The 15,984-nt window shown below is 46.9% G+C and overlaps 1 protein-coding gene across 5 annotated transcripts in view; it reads right to left on the bottom strand.

Annotated features, from left to right (window-relative positions):
• Positions 1-7,076, bottom strand: part of LOC139265570 (heat shock factor protein 1-like) — a 51,397-nt gene extending 44,321 nt beyond the window's left edge. For all 5 annotated transcript variants that reach the window (XR_011593578.1, XM_070882662.1, XM_070882659.1 and 2 more), the window contains exon 1: positions 6,814-7,076. Coding sequence is in view for 4 of the 5 variants with exons in the window: in XM_070882662.1 (XP_070738763.1) it covers positions 6,814-6,906 (93 nt within the window). In the remaining variant the exon portion in view is untranslated. The remainder of the gene's footprint in view (positions 1-6,813) is intronic.
• Between the last annotated feature and the right edge of the window lie 8,908 nt (positions 7,077-15,984).

The raw sequence follows: 15,984 nt of genomic DNA on the forward strand, positions 1-15,984 counted from the left end.
GCTGAGTCCATGATCAGATCAGCCGTGATCTTATTGAATGGCGGAGCAGGCTCGAGGGGCTATATGGTCTACTCCTGCCCCTATTTCTTATGTTCTTATATTCTGCCAGTGGGGCTGGATCACAGAGCATGACCAAAAGGTATTGTGTTGCTCCCTCCTCAACATTCTATTAGGATTCCAGGATTCTACCTGTAAGGGCTGTGGTACGTATGTATAGGTTAATTTTAATTTGCCCTTTTATCTCACCTCAGGTGGAGACTATATCAATAATTTCATAAATGACGTCTTAATCACCATAGAGTTTGTTCCAATTTTTGCAAAATGTGAATTTCCAATGGACACATTGCTCTTCATCTTTATTTTTTTTAGCAGGCAGCACACATTATATGCCAACCTGTGGCATTGCAATTGGTGAGATACAGATTCACTTCCTTTATTTCTCTGCCCAAAACCATGGGGAGGTGCAAAGCAGAGACCAAGTACAGCACATAAAAAGGACTCTATCAAACCTGCTAACAGCTGGCCCAAAGTGACACTGGCAGAGGTCAGGTTGCTTAACTGCCTTCGAAACTGCCGCTGGAACATGGCCCATAGCCCTAAGATATAGTGATTTTCTCAAGATAAAATGTTTTGTTTAATAAAGTTACAAACTATTTACAGCACAGAAACAGGCCATTCGGTCCAACAGGTCCAGGCCGGTGTTTATGCTCCACACGAGCCTCCTCGTCATCTAACCCCATCAACATATCCTTCTATTCCCTTCTCCCTCGTGTGCTTATCTAGCCCCCCCCCGCTTAAATGCATCTACGCTATTTGCCTCAACTACTCCATGTGGTTGCGAATTTCACATTCTAATCATTCTCTAGGTAAAAACGTTTCTCCTGGATTCCCTATTGGATTAATAGTGACTAACTTATATTTATGGCCTCTTGCTCTGGTTTCTCCTGCAAATGGAAACATCTTCTCGATCAAACCATTTCATAATCTTGAAGCCCTCTGTCAGCCCACCCCTCAGTTTTCTCTTTTCCAGAGAAAAGAGCCCAACCTGTTTAATCTTTCCCGATAGATATAACCTCCCAGTTCAGGGAACATTTTAGTCATTATTCTTTGCACCTTCTCTGGTACCTCTGTATCCTTTTTATAATATGGAGACCAGAACTATTCACAGTACTCCAAGTGTCATCTAACCAAGGTTTGGTACAAGTTTAACATAATTTCTCTGTCAGTATTGATATATACACTGACTCATTCACAATATTCTGTTTCAAAATATCACAACTCTTACTTCAGTCTTTGTCAAAAGAAATCCCAGTGTCAAGATGTAACTGCAATACCAGATACCTCTGTAGATGGTGCTGTGTTTGGTATTTATAATGTTAAAAAACCCATCACACTGGAACTGTATTTCTCACTCAAGTCACATGCAACTCCATTACAATACCACTGGGTGGCAGTGCAAAGAAATGTGTACAGGCTTTCAAATCCAAGACTGATCCAGAGATAGAGGAGGCAGTCGGCTGCCGGACTGTAAACCATCCCATCGTCACCCGCTGCGATGGCATACCTGAAGGCGACTGTTCCTACCCCCAACCCCTCACCCTACCACTCAATGATTTTTTAATTGGTTGTCACGTCCCTGTTCAAGTTTCGTATTCTCCAATCAACACCTTTCCCCCAATCCCCGCCCCAACTCACCTCAGCACCCCACTGCATTCCTCCAATTTTCTGGCTCCTCAGACTCCCATGCACCTTTGGCCAGAGGACAGTCCCTTCTCCTGCGTTGTTTCATGCAGAAAGCTCTCCTTTCACACCCTCCGCCCTCCCCTCTACACTGAAAATGCTTCTGTACCACATCCTTTCTTACTTATTAACCTCCCCCACTAACATTCACCTCTCCTCTAGTAAAGGACCCCATGGGGCCCACAACCCCCTCCCACTTCATTGAACAATCATTCAAGTCTTAATTTCCCACCCCATCGATGTGCATTTGAGACTCTGCACCCTACATCTATCCCCCTCCTCCCCCCGCCACTGAAAAATATTCTGGCACTGCCTTCCCTTCCTTTTTGGGCTAGTTTCCTCTCACATTCTCCTGGCACCCGCCCCCCCCACCCCACCCCCGACCAGCTAGTGAATCTTTCGCTTGTATACCACCTCTCTGATGCACTCACTTGACATTTTTGAGCCCGTCCCCTTTCCCATATTATTTCCCCTCCTCTGACATGTCCCCAACTCTCCCTGTCCCCCTTTACACACACTACCCCAATCTACGTACTGACTTTCCACTCCCAATTCATCTCCTTCTTTTCCCCTTCACCATCCTGCCCCTCATTTATCCCCTGCCTGCCTCCACTGACTGGGCCAATTATCCCCTGCCCTCTAACTCTGCTCGAATTGATGACTGCATTTGGTCTGGATTCCTCATGTGCAACGCAATAGGGGTTCAATTATAATAGATTTGGGGTTTTTTTGCGCACTGACCACTTCTATAAATGACCACTGCTATTCTATATGGTACTTTTCAGAATGGCAGGCGGTGACTAGTGGGGTACCGCAAGATTCTGTGCTGGGGCCCCAGCTGTTTACACTGTACATTAATGATTTAGACGAAGGGATTAAATGTAGTATCTCCAAATTTGCGGATGACACTAAGTTGGGTGGCAGTGTGAGCTGCGAGGAGGATGCTATGAGGCTGCAGAGCGACTTGGATAGGTTAGGTGAGTGGGCAAATGCATGGCAGATGAAGTATAATGTGGTAAAAACAGAGAGACAGACTATTATCTGAATGGTGACAGATTAGGAAAAAGGGAGGTGCAATGAGACCTGGGTGTCATGGTACATCAGTCATTGAAGGTTGGCATGCAGGTACAGCAGGCAGTTAAGAAAGCAAATGGCATGTTGGTCTTCATAGCGAGGGGATTTGAGTACAGGGGCAGGGAGGTGTTGCTACAGTTGTACAGGGCCTTGGTGAGGCCACACCTGGAGTATTGTGTACAGTTTTGGTCTCCTAACCTGAGGAAGGACATTCTTGCTATTGAGGGAGTGCAGCGAAGGTTCACCGGACTGATTCCCGGGATGGTGGGACTGACCTATCAAGAAAGACTGGATCAACTTGGCTTGTATTCATTGGAGTTCAGAAGAATGAGAGGGGACCTCATAGAAACGTTTCAAATTCTGACGGGGTTAGACAGGTTAGATGCAGGAAGAATGTTCCCAATGTTGGGGAAGTCCAGAACCAGGGGACACAGTCTAAGGATAAGGGGTAAGCCATTTCGGACCGAGATGAGGAGGAACTTCTTCACCCAGAGAGTGGTGAACCTGTGGAATTCTCTACCACAGAAAGTTGTTGAGGCCAATTCACTAAATATATTCAAAAAGGAGTTAGATGAAGTCCTTATTACTAGGGGGATCAAGGGGTATGGCGAGAAAGCAGGAATGGGGTACTGAAGTTGCATGTTCAGCCATGAACTCATTAAATGGCGGTGCAGGCTAGAAGGGCCGAATGGCCTACTCCTGCACCTATTTTCTATGTTTCTATGTTATGTAATTTCTCCTCAGTTTACAGCAATTCCAGGAGGTAGCACTATGCATCTGGGAGTGGTGATAAGCATCAGAAAATGAACAGCAAGGAATGCACCTGAAAATAATGTCAACACTACGGGCAATTTTAATTGCACTAAGCCAAAGGGTACAGTGTGTATAGGCCATTGTCGGTATTCAGCTGAACGGTGCATTATTAGCTGCTTAGCAAATGGTAAAGCTGAATTATTGGTGCAGTATATAATTAAAATGGTGTTCTTGATGTCTAACAGAGATCAATCTCCCAGGAATAGTACTGTTCAAAATATGCCACCCTGCCAGTTTGTTATTAGGCTGTGTTTATCTTATCCATAAAAATGATTATTCCTTATATGACTATCCAAAGCATTAAAAGATGGAAAAGTAAAGAAATAAGGAAAGAACATGTATTTATATAGTAATTGTCACACCCGCAGGAAATCCCAAACCACTTCACAGCCGATGAAATACTTTGTAAGTGCCGTCACTGTTATGTAGGCAAATACGGCAGCCAATTTGCACATAACAGGATCCACAAATAGCAATGAGATAAATGAGCAGTTAATCTGTTTGGTGGTGTTGGTTAATGGATAAATGTTGGCCAGGAAAGTGAGAACGCCCTGTTTTTTAAAATAAATTGTGCCATGTGATATACATACACCTGGAGAGAGAAGACATCAATTTAACATTTCATCTGAAAAATAGCACCTCTGAATAAAGTCAAGGAACCAGAAATACTAATGGAGAAGTATAATAAAGTTGTTTTGACAGAAACATGGCTTCAACCAGGACAAGAAATTACATTTCTGGCCAAAAAATGTCAAAAGCGATGCAAAAATCAAAAAGAGATATTTATTAAGTGCTCAATAAAGCAAGGGTAGTGTTCAGAGGAGTCTGGATTGAATTGAGAAATGAGGGCTCTGTAACAATATTGGTCATCCATTGTAGATCTCCAAATAGTGATTAAAGAAACAGAGGAATAGAACTGTAGACAATTCGAAAAGGTTTGCAAAAATAATAGGGCTGTAATGTAGGAAGACTTTAACAATCTGGAAATAGCCTGGGATACTGATAATGTCAATGCTGGTGGTCAGATGTGTGATTCATAGGAGGCAGTCGGGATGGTTTCTAAATCAATACATTACAAATCCAATAAGGAAAGATATAATACCAGTCCTTACTCTGGTAAACAAACCATAACTAACCTTAAGGTAAGAAAACATTTCGGGGGATGGGGGAGTGGACTGGTACTTGGGGTAGGGACACCCACCCCACTTCCTGTCGAAACACTAATGGTGGGGTGGTCTGCATTTTCATTCCGCCAGACTCCAGGACCACTGGAGCCTGACAGTTTTTCATGCTTTCCTTTTTACCTATCCCCTTTAGCTATTCATACACTCTCTGAATCTCATGTTTAATTTCTCTCATTATACCTCCTTTTTGCTCCTACGATCACTTCTGCCATTTACCCATCTCCTGTTCCCATCCATTCACTGCACAGATCATTCTATTTATTTCCCTGTGTGCATGTGTTTTTTTTCCCCTTCCCCTGTCCCTTTTTGAATGTTGTTCATTTGTAATATCATTCAGTCCTGAGGAAGGGTTTAAGAGCTGAAACTTCCACTTCTGTGCTGCCTGACCTGCTAAGTATTTACAGCTTTTTGTTTGCCGATTTTCAGCATCTGCAGTAATCTGCATTATATTTAAAACTTGAACCTTCTTCGCATTAATATAGGTTCAGCCGTGGCTCAGTGGGTAGCACCCTCACCCTCAACTCTGAGTCAAAAGGTTGTGGGTTCAAGTCCCACTCCAGAGACTGGAGCACAAAAATCTAGGCCGACAGCCCTGAGGGAGCGCTGTACTGTCATTGGGATGAGACGTCTGCTCTCTCAGGTGGGTGTAAAAGCTCCCGTGGCACTTTTTCGAATAAGAGCAGGGAAGTTCTCCCCAGTGTTCTGGCCAATATTTAACCCTCATTTCAACATCACAAACAGATTATCTGGTCATTATCACATTGCTGTTTGTCACTTCATTGGATGTAAAGCACTTTGGGGCGTGTGGTGGTGGTGGTGAAAGGCGCTCTATAAATGCAAATCTTCCTTCTCTATTCCCTCACTGCAGACTTGCCCCTCCTACCGCCTGTTCCCTTTGATGCCCAGCCACGCACGTGCGCTACATCACTGTAACAAAATATTTGCGGGCTAGCCAATCAGCGGCGACGCACGTCGTACGGTTCTAAAAATACCAGCCGGCGAATCGGCGTGGAGCAGCAGCGGCTCAGTGGCCAATCAGAGGCGGGGAGCGCGGCATTGGGCAGGGCCCACGTGGAGGCGGCGACCTTCACCCCATCCCGTCCACTTTCTTCCCTTAAGGTAGCGCGCGCGACCCTCAATGCAGGCAGAGGAAGACAAACAATTAACGAATAAATAGCATTCAATTACTTAACTTTAACTAACTGTTCCAAAATCCTGCAGTGCCCGCTGCATTTTGTATTGCATCGATTGCGACACGGCAGGAATTACATTGCAATGGTGATTTTTTTTTTTTAAAAGTGCGACACAGGTTTGGGAGCTAATAAAAGGCCTGGACTGTGGAACGTGTGTCCTCCCCAACGGATTGCTCAGAACAATAGCAATAAGTAAATCAAAACAAAATCAAGAATATTGGACTCCAGAATTCATTCTTTCTGTTTGCAATGTTTATTCCCAACCCAGATAGCAGTTGCAGAGTAATAATAGAAGCTGCTGCAATTTCACGTAAAAAGGAATCCTCCGAAAAAATACATTCCGAAGAGAATATGAGAAAATAATACTTTTTTTCAAAAACTGAAAAAGTGCATGTTTCTGTTGTTGCATTCTCCTACCGCCGAGAAATGACGTTCCTGCCTCTAGTTTCCATTTAAGACCCACTTTATACTTTTTTCCGAGGTAATTAAGAATGTAAATATTGATCTGCACAAAAGGTAAATATAATGTCGACATTACAGAAGCAGAATCAACATATGCACTCAGTCTGGCATCCATCCGTCAATTCATCATTCAGTTGACATTTAATGGCATTCCGGCATAGTAACTTTAATTTAAAAAAAAAACAGTAGTCTGACTCCCCACCCACATAACATTTCGTTCTCAATCTGCGATTTTGAAAGCAAAATAAACCTTCTCTAATCATGCAGATGCTATAGGGAGCTGCTCAAACACTGAGTCTGGGTAACAGGGTCCGAACATGTTATTATCAAGCCTCAGAATTACTTACTCGACTCCAGGAGATGAGATCATCTGTCCCTGGATCCTCCACCAAGGTCCATAACTTGTTCAAAAATGCAGGCACGTTGCAGTTTTGCTTCATTTCTCAAAAATTTTAATTTTGTAAAGTTGAGAATTGACCTCTCCCGCCACCCTCTCCGAACAATACAGCGCGTTGCTTTTTGCGTCGATAAGACTGGTGTGTCTGATTGCTGCAGTTGTTTACTTCCAGTAGGTGAACTCCCGTTTTCTAACAGCGTTTGTTACTGAAGTCCATGCTCGACCCAACGTGTGGGTGGGGTCCTCTGGCACCGCGGCTGTCAATCACAGAAAGGGACGGCACGGAGTGGTTGCGACAATGCAGCGTTCTAACCAATCCGGAAGAGACTTTGCCAACTCCCCCTTTGGCGAGTGAGATCGATCATCCAATAAAAAAGGGCGGAGCGGGATCCAATCGTTTGGCTGGAGCTGCGCGTGCGCAAGTCGGCGGACGCGTGGGTGTTGGCACGTGGGGAATGAATGGCTCTGTATTGGACATGGAGACACCAAAGTTGTTGCCTTTATAGCCACTGGAAAATGGGAAAGAGATTCAGGAGCAAGAGTTTATGACAGAAGGGCTAATCATCATCATAGGCAGTCTCTCGAAATCGAGGAAGACTTGCTTCCACTCTAAAAGTTTGTTCTCAGGTGACTGAACAGTCCAATGCGGGAATTACAGTCTCTCACAGGTGGGACAGACAGTCTTTGAAGGAAAGGGTGGGTGGGGAGTCAGGCTTGTCGCACGCTCCTTTCGCTGTCTGTGTTTGATTTCTGCATGCTCTCGGCGATGAGACTCGAGGTGCTCAGCGCCCTCCCGGATGCTCTTCCTCCACTTAGGGCGGTCTTGGGCCAGGGATTCCCAGGTGCTGGTGGGGATGTTGTACATCATGGACCGCCCCAACCTGTACGAGAACACCACCGCAGGTCGGGGCTATAAATAGAGCTGGAGCGCCGGGCCTTGGGACATCGTGGCGGAGGTGCGGCGAATGAGGGTTCGGGGCTCAGAAGAGCTGAGGGCCCAGGGGCAGCACGGGCCAGCCCACACTGCGATATGTGTGCGCAATAGGTCCGTGCAGCAGAGCTGGTCTCCAGTCATCCTAGTTAATCCTTTCCAATGGATAAAGTCCTAGCTCTGTCGAGCCCGTGTGGTGGCTGATGTGCAACGGTCACCACACGTTAAAAAAAAATCCACGCACAGACATCTTCCAGTCCCTCAACTGGAGTTCAGGACTGGAACATCGGGTCCTTCATTGAAACATCTGTGAACTCTCGTGGAAGCAAGTCACCCTCATTTGATGATATGATGTACTGCTCCACGACGACATGCAAGCCGTAATCCTGACCAACGGATCCACCACAGACCCAATCCACGTCTGGACCAGGGTCAAGCAGGGCTGCGTCATCGCGTCAACACTGTTCTCGATCTTCCTCACTGCAATGCTCCATTTCGATCTCTACAAGCTCCCCACTGCAGTGGAATTAAACTATAGAACCAATGGGAACCTGTTCAATCTTCATTGCCTCCAGGCTAGATCCAAGGTCGTCCCACCCTCTGTCATCGAACTACAATACGCGGACGACGCTTGCGTCTGCGCACATTCAGAGGCTGAACTCCAAGTCATCATCAACCTCTTCACTGAGGCGTACGAAAGCATAGGCCTTACACTAAACATCCGTAAGACAAAGGTCCTCCACCAATGTGACCCCGCCACACAGCACTGCCCCCCCCCGGTCATCAAAATCCACGGTGCGGCCTTGGACAATGTGGACCATTTTCCATATCCTCGGGAGCCTACTATCAGCTAGGGCAGACATCGACGACGAGGTCCAACACCGCCTCCAGTGTGCCAGTGCAGCCTTTGGTCACCTGAGGAAGAGAGTGTTTGAAGACCAGGACCTCAAATCTGGCACCAAGCTTATGGTCTACAGGGCAGTAGTGATACCCGCCCTCCTATATGGCTCAGAGACGTAGACCATATACAGTAGACACCTCAATGGAGAAATACCACCAGCGTTGCCTCCGCAAGAAGGGCTAAACCAGCCAGGGGACAAACAGTCCAGAGATAGGTTAATTTTGGGGACGGGATGGATTAGAGTGACAGGGAGATGCAAGGTGATATGTCCTTACTATACAGTATAAATGCACATGAGGCCCATACTTGAGAGAAGGTCACTCTGTGACCAGTAACCTTTATTAGCCAGCACTGAAGTGATGAAGGTGGGTGGAGCGTCCCCTTTTATACCTGAAGGTCCAGGTTAAGAGTGTCTCCCACAAGTTCACCATCTAGTGGTCAATGTTCTCCCAGTGTACAACTTAGGTCAGTTTATACATGGGTTACAATGACAGTTAAATACATGACATCACCACCCCCCCGCGCCCCCCCCCCCCCCACAAAGTCTTATTGGGATCACAGATTAAGTCTCTCTGATGGTTTACGCTCCCTTGTAGAGCGCCTGAGCTGGGGCTCCGGTTGTTGGGCGCTGGCCTGAGTGTCTGCTGTTTGCGGTGCCTCAGGCCTGTCCGGACTGCCCACAGTGACTGGGCTCTCCGCTTGGTTCCGGTGTTCGGTCACCTGTGGAGGAGTGAACTCTACGTCGTGTTCTTCCTCTGCTTCTTCTATGGGGTTGCTGAACCTCCTTTTTGTTTGATCCATGTGTTTGCAGCAGATTTGTCCATTGGTAAGTTTAACTACCAGAATCCTATTCCCCTCTTTGGCAATCACAGTGGCTGTGAGCCATTTATGCCCTGCAGCTTAGTTGAGGACAAAAACAGTGTCATTGACATCAATACATCGCGCCCTTGCATTCCCGTCATGGTAGTCACATTGTGACTGGCGCCTGCTCCCAACAATTTCTTTCATGGTGGGGTGTATAAGGCATAACCTGGTTTTGAGCGTCCTTTTCATTAGCAGCTCTGCGGGTGGGACCCCTGTGAGCGAGTGTGGTCGGGATCTATTGGCAAACAGGAGGCGTGATAAGCGTCTTCGTAGGGAACCCCCTTGGATTCTGAGCATCCCCTGTTTGATTATCTGCACTGCTCGTTCCGCCTGGCCGTTTGAGGCCGGCTTGAACGGTGCCGTTCTGACATGGTTGATACCATTTCTTGCCATGAAGTCTTGGAATTCAATGCTTGTAAAGCACGGGCCATTATCGCTGACCAAGACGTCCGGTAGACCATGGGCGGCGAACATTGTCCGTAGACTTTCTACCGTGGCAGAGGATATGCTTGAATTGAGAATGTCACACTCGATCCATTTGGAGTAGGCGTCTACTACAACTAAAAACATTTTTCTCATGAATGGACCTGCGTAGTCCACATGGATGCGTGACCATGGCTTGGCGGGCCAGGACCAGGGGCTAAGGGGGGCTTCCCTGGGCGCATTGCCCAACTGGGCACACGTGTTGCACCTGCGAACACAAAGTTCCAGGTCTGCATCTATCCCTGGCCACCAAACGTGTGACCTGGCAATTGCCTTCATCATGACAATGCCCAGGTACTCATTGTAGAATTCTCGGATGAGCATCTCTCTGCCCATCTGCGGTATGACTACTCGGTTTCCCCATAGTAGGCAATGGGCCTGAATGGAGAGTTCATCCTTGCGCCTGTGAAATGGTTTAAATTCCTCAGGGCATGCCCCGTACGTGGCTGCCCAGTCCCCATTCAGGACACATTTCTTGACTAAGGACAGTAGCGGGTCTCTATTTGTCCAGACTTTAATCTGACAGACTGTCACGGGTGAGCCTTCGCTTTCGAAAGCTTCAACAGCCATGACCATCTCAGCTGCCTGCTCGGTTGCCTCCTCGGTGGTGGCTAGTGGGAGCCTGCTGAGTGCATCGGCGCAGTTTTCAGTGCCCGGTCCGTGCCGAGTTATATAGTCATAGGCGGCTAACGTGAGTGCCCACCTCTGTATGCGGGCCGATGCATTTGCATTTATGGCCTTGTTGTCGGCCAAAAGGGATGTTAGGGGTTTGTGATCTGTCTCCAGCTCAAATTTCCTGCCAAACAGGTACTGGTGCATTTTTTTTACAGCATATACACATGCAAGCGTTCCTTTTCTACCATCCCGTAGCTCCGTTCTGCCTGGCACAGACTTCTGGAGGCATAAGTGACCGGCTGTAACTGACCTTGGCATTAACATGCTGCAACACACACCCGACCCCATAGGACGACACGTTGCACATTAAAACGAGTTTCTTACATGGGTCATATAGCATTAACAGATTGTTGGAACATAACAAATTTCGTGCTCTATCAAAAGCCCTTTCCTGGCTGTCCCCCAGACCCATTCACGACCTTTGCGTAAGAGCATGTGTAGCGGCTCTAGCAGCGTGCTCAATTTGGGAAGAAAGTTAGTTCAGAAGCCCCGGAACGAACGCAGCTCCGTCGTGTTATGGGGTCTGGGTGCTCTCTGGATCGCTTCTGTTTTGGACGCAGTAGGTCTGATCCCATCTGCTGCTACCCTCATCCCCAGGAATTCTACCTCTGGAGCTAGGAAGACGCACTTTGCCTTTTTCAGTCGCAGCCCTGCCCGGTCCAGTCTGCATAGCACCTCCTCCAGGTTGCAGAGGTGTTCTTCAGTATCACAACCCGTGATGAGGATGTCGTCTTGAAAAACCACTGTCCTTGGAATCGACTTGAGGAGGCTTTCCATATTTCGTTGAAAGATCATGGCGGCCGAGCGAATCCCGAACGGACATCTGTTGTACTCAAACAACCCCTTGTGTGTCGTGATGGTGGTCAGCTTCTTTGACTCACTCGCCAGCTCCTGGGTCATGTAAGCTGAGGTCATGTCCAATTTTGAAAAAAGTTTGCCACCGGATAGCGTCGCAAAGAGGTCCTCCGCTCTCGGTAGCGGGTACTGGTCTTGGAGTGACACCCGATTGATGGTGGCCTTGTAATCACCACATATCCTGACCGACCCATCTGCCTTGAGCACCGGCACAATCGGGCTCGCCCAGTCGCTGAATTCGATTGGCGAGATGATGCCTTCCCTCAACAGGCGGTCCAATTTGCCTTCTATCTTTTCCCACATCACGTACGGCACCGCTCTGGCCTTGTGGTGTACTAGCCTGGCGTCCGGGTTTATGTGAATCACTACCATGGTCCCCATGAAAGTGCCAATGCCGGGTTGAAATAGTGAGTCAAATTTGTCCAGAACCTGTGAGCATGATATTCGCTCCACAGAAGAAATTGCATTGACATCGCCCCATTTCCAGTTCATGACAGCAAGCCAACTCCTCCCCTGCAGTGCAGGACTGTCCCCCGGGACAATCCAGAGTGGCAACCTGTTCTCCGAATCTTTGTGGGTCACGACTACCGTGGCGCTGCCTAGCACCGGAATGATCTCCTTTGTGTATGTCCGTAGCTGTGCGTCAATTGCCATAATTTTGGCCTCCTGACCTTGGACGCCCACAACTTGTCGAACTGTTTGATACTCATCAGGGACTGGCTGGCCCCTGTGTCTAGCTCCATTGATACTGGGATGCCATTGAGGAGTACTTTCATCATTATCAGTGGCGTCCTGGTGTATGAACTGTATATGTGTTCCACATGAACTCGCTGAACTTCAGCTTCCAGCAATTTCCCCCAGTGTCCATTTGGCCTCGTAGGGCTTATATCATCCCCGTCCTCCTCGTACATCAACCTGGCTGCAGGCTTCCTGCACATACGCGCCAAGTGACCGCTGACATTGCAGTTTCTGCAGGTATATTGCTGATACCTGCAAGCTCTGGCTGTATGTTTGCCTCCACACCTCCAACATGAGCCGTTGTTGGAAACAAAAGGTCCATTACAAGTCGATCGTCTCTGACTGTCTCTGTAACTGTCCTTAAGCGCACCATTGACAGGTATTGATGGCCCCATTACTGGCCGCATTGTCCCTTGCGATGGCATGAATCGCCGTTCAGCTAGCCATTGTCTCTGCTGAATTCCCCCTTTGGGTTCGACTACATGCTTGGACATGTCCGATTGCCCCTGTCTGCCTGGAGAACTGTGTGCCGCGTTAACAATGTTGACTCCCTGTCCATTTGCTGCATTTAAACCAAGATTTTTGTCAAACATCATTCTGGTCTCTTCCTCCCCTGAGATAAATGTCTGGGCCATCAAAGCCGCTGTTTCCAGGGTCAAGTCTTTGGTCTCAATCAGTTTCCTGAAAACCCCAGCGTGCCCGATGCCCTCAATAAAAAAGTCTCGCAGCATCTCCGCTCTGCATGCATCTGGGAACTTACATAGGCTCGCCAGTCACCGGAGGTCTGCCACGAAGTCTGGAACACTTTGCCCTTCTCGCCGCCGGTGCGTGTAAAATCGGTGTCTCGCCATGTGCATGCTGCTCGCCGGTTTAAAATGTTTCCCGATCAACTTACTGAGCTCTTCAAAAGTCTTGTCTGCCGGCTTCTCTGGCGCTAGGAGGTCCTTCATCAGGGAGTACGTCCTGGATCCACAAACTGTCAGGAGATGAGCCCTGCGTTTGTCGGCCGAATCCTGTCCCAGCCACTCCTTAGTGACGAAACTTTGCTGTAGTCTCTCAATAAAATCGTCCCAATCATCACCAACACAGTACCTCTCGTCTGTGCTGCTAGTGGCCATGCTCACGTGGTTTAAATCCCAGTTTCTCGTCGCCAATGATATGTCCTTACTATACAGTACAAATGCACACGAGGCCCATACTTGAGAGAAGGTCACTCTGTGACCAGTAACCTTTATTAGCCAGCACTTAAGTGATGAAGGTGGGTGGAGCTTCCCCTTTTATACCTGAAAGTCCAGGTTAGGAGTGTCTCCCACAAGTTCACCACCTAGGGGTCAATGTTCTCACAGTGTACAACTTAGGTCAGTTTATACATGGGTTACAATGACAGTTAAATACATGACACAAGGCACTGATGGGATTTTAACATGAGGATAATAATTTTATTACAGAAGTAGCACCATTGAACTGAATGGTTTTTTTTTATTGCTGGAAACCTGAAATACGCAATAATTGGCTTGAATGAGAGAGACGACAGGCTAAATTCAAGGGTTGAGACTCAAGGACTCAAAGTCATGCAGGCTGGGCTCGAAAGCATTACAGCTAGATGTGATGGATTATGGTGGCATTGTGCAAGAGCAAGGCTTCACCAAAGCAGGCCTAAACTGACCAGGGGGCAGACAGTCCAGAGTTAGGTTAATTTTGGGGATGCGTTGGATTACAGAGCTAGGGAAGTGCAAGGAACTGATGGCATTTTAACATGAGGATAATAACTTTAAATTTGAGGTGTTGAGGAATCTGCAGACAAAGTAGGTCAACAAAAACAGGGGTGATGGCTGGGGCAAGCAGCATAATGCACGCTTTGATACAGGCACTAAAGCATTAGAATGAACTGAGGTTTATGGAGGATAGGAGGCCAGCCAAAAAAGCTTTGGAATAATCGAATCTGGAGGTGACAAAGGCACGGATAAGGGTTTCAGCGGCAGATAGAATGAGGTGGGGTGTAGGCAGTCTTTGTGTTGGAGAGGATATGGGTTTGGAAGCTCCATCGAGTAGGATGCCAAGGTTGTCTTCCTGAGACAATGACTGGGGGAAGAGGCTGGAGGCATTGACAAGGGCATGTAGTTTGTTGCAGGCTTTGGTCTTCCCAACATTCAGCTGGAGATAATTGTGAATCGTGCAAGACTGGATGTCAAGCAAACAGAGACATTACAGAGGCACAGGAGGGTCTTGAGAGAAGTGGTCAAGAGGTAGAGCTGGGTGTTGTCAACGTACATGTGTTAGCTGATCCTATGTCTGCAGATGATGTCACTAAGGGGCAACAAGTAGATGAGAAAGAGAAGGGCAGCAAGGACTACAGTGGTAATGGTGCAAGGACTGGAAGAGAAGCCACTTCTAGAGAATCTTCAAATCGGATAGCTAAGTATCAAACCATGAGCGGAAGGCAGTCCCGCCGAGCTGGACAATGCAAAAGAGGTATTGGAGAAGGTTGGTTTGGCTCACCTTATCAAAAGCTGTAGAAAGGAGAAGAAGGGATAATGGACTAGTCATTTGTGACTTTGGTTAGAGCTGTGAGAGGGGTGGAAACTTGTTTGGAGGGATTGAGACAGATGGAAACGTACATTCTGTCTTTATTTTCTGTGATCTTAGATGGTTTGTCTAAATCAGAATTTACAAAATGGTTTCAAGCAGTTTTGTTTCTAGAATGTTTCTGGAATATTAAGGATCCCATTGTTTGTGGCAAAGTTGGTCTGCACATAACCAATATATGGCTGGTTACATGCCAGTTCATTGGATATATTCAAGAGGGAGTTAGATATGGCCCTTACGGCTAAAGGGATCAAGGGTTATGGAGAGAAAGCAGGAAAGGGGTACTGAGGTAATGATCAGCCATGATCTTATTGAATGGTGGTGCAGGCTTGAAGGGCCGAATGGCCTACTCCTGCACCTATTTTCTATGTTTCTATCAGACTTCATCATCATATTCAATGGGAGACAGCTGTTCTAAAAGGGGGTACATTGCTGTTTCAATCCACGTATGTTACCAAGACACATCTCCTGTTTCATTAAGTTAATATTTACTGTGATGTGGGCCCTCAGGTTTTGTTTGTTAAAGGTAATCTTCAAACTGATTGCTTTTACAGCAAAGAAAAAGGTGCTGAAACCAGTGACCCTCTCACCATCAACAGTCTTCTGTTTTGTCTCGGGAGGCGGACGCCACTGGCAAGGCCAGCATTTATTGCACATCCCTTATTGCCATTGAGAAGACTGTGTTGGGACTTCTTCTTGTGAACAAGGTGCTCCCACAATGTTGTTAGGTTGGGAGTAACAGAGTTTTGACCCAGTGACGATGAGGAAATAGTAATATATATCCAAGTCAGGATGGCGTGTAACTTAGAAGGGAATTCTGCCTACTTGTTTCAAAGAGCTTCAGGAATGCTGGACTTTTTTTTGTTTCTAATAAATCTGTTTATATATCTTGTATGTTTTCTTATTATAATATATATCTTTCAATTTCTTTTTTGCTTCAGTGTATTCTTTTATCCATACATAAATTTTACAAATATATTTACCGTGATTACAAAATTCTCCTGGTCTGTTATTTTCCCATCTTCTGGGGAGAGGCTAAACTTGTTGCATATCCTGCATATTCTGCAGTAAGCAATTTATTGCCATTT

This window comes from Pristiophorus japonicus, chromosome 6, assembly GCF_044704955.1.
Source record: "Pristiophorus japonicus isolate sPriJap1 chromosome 6, sPriJap1.hap1, whole genome shotgun sequence".
Classification (NCBI taxonomy): domain Eukaryota; kingdom Metazoa; phylum Chordata; class Chondrichthyes; family Pristiophoridae; genus Pristiophorus; species Pristiophorus japonicus.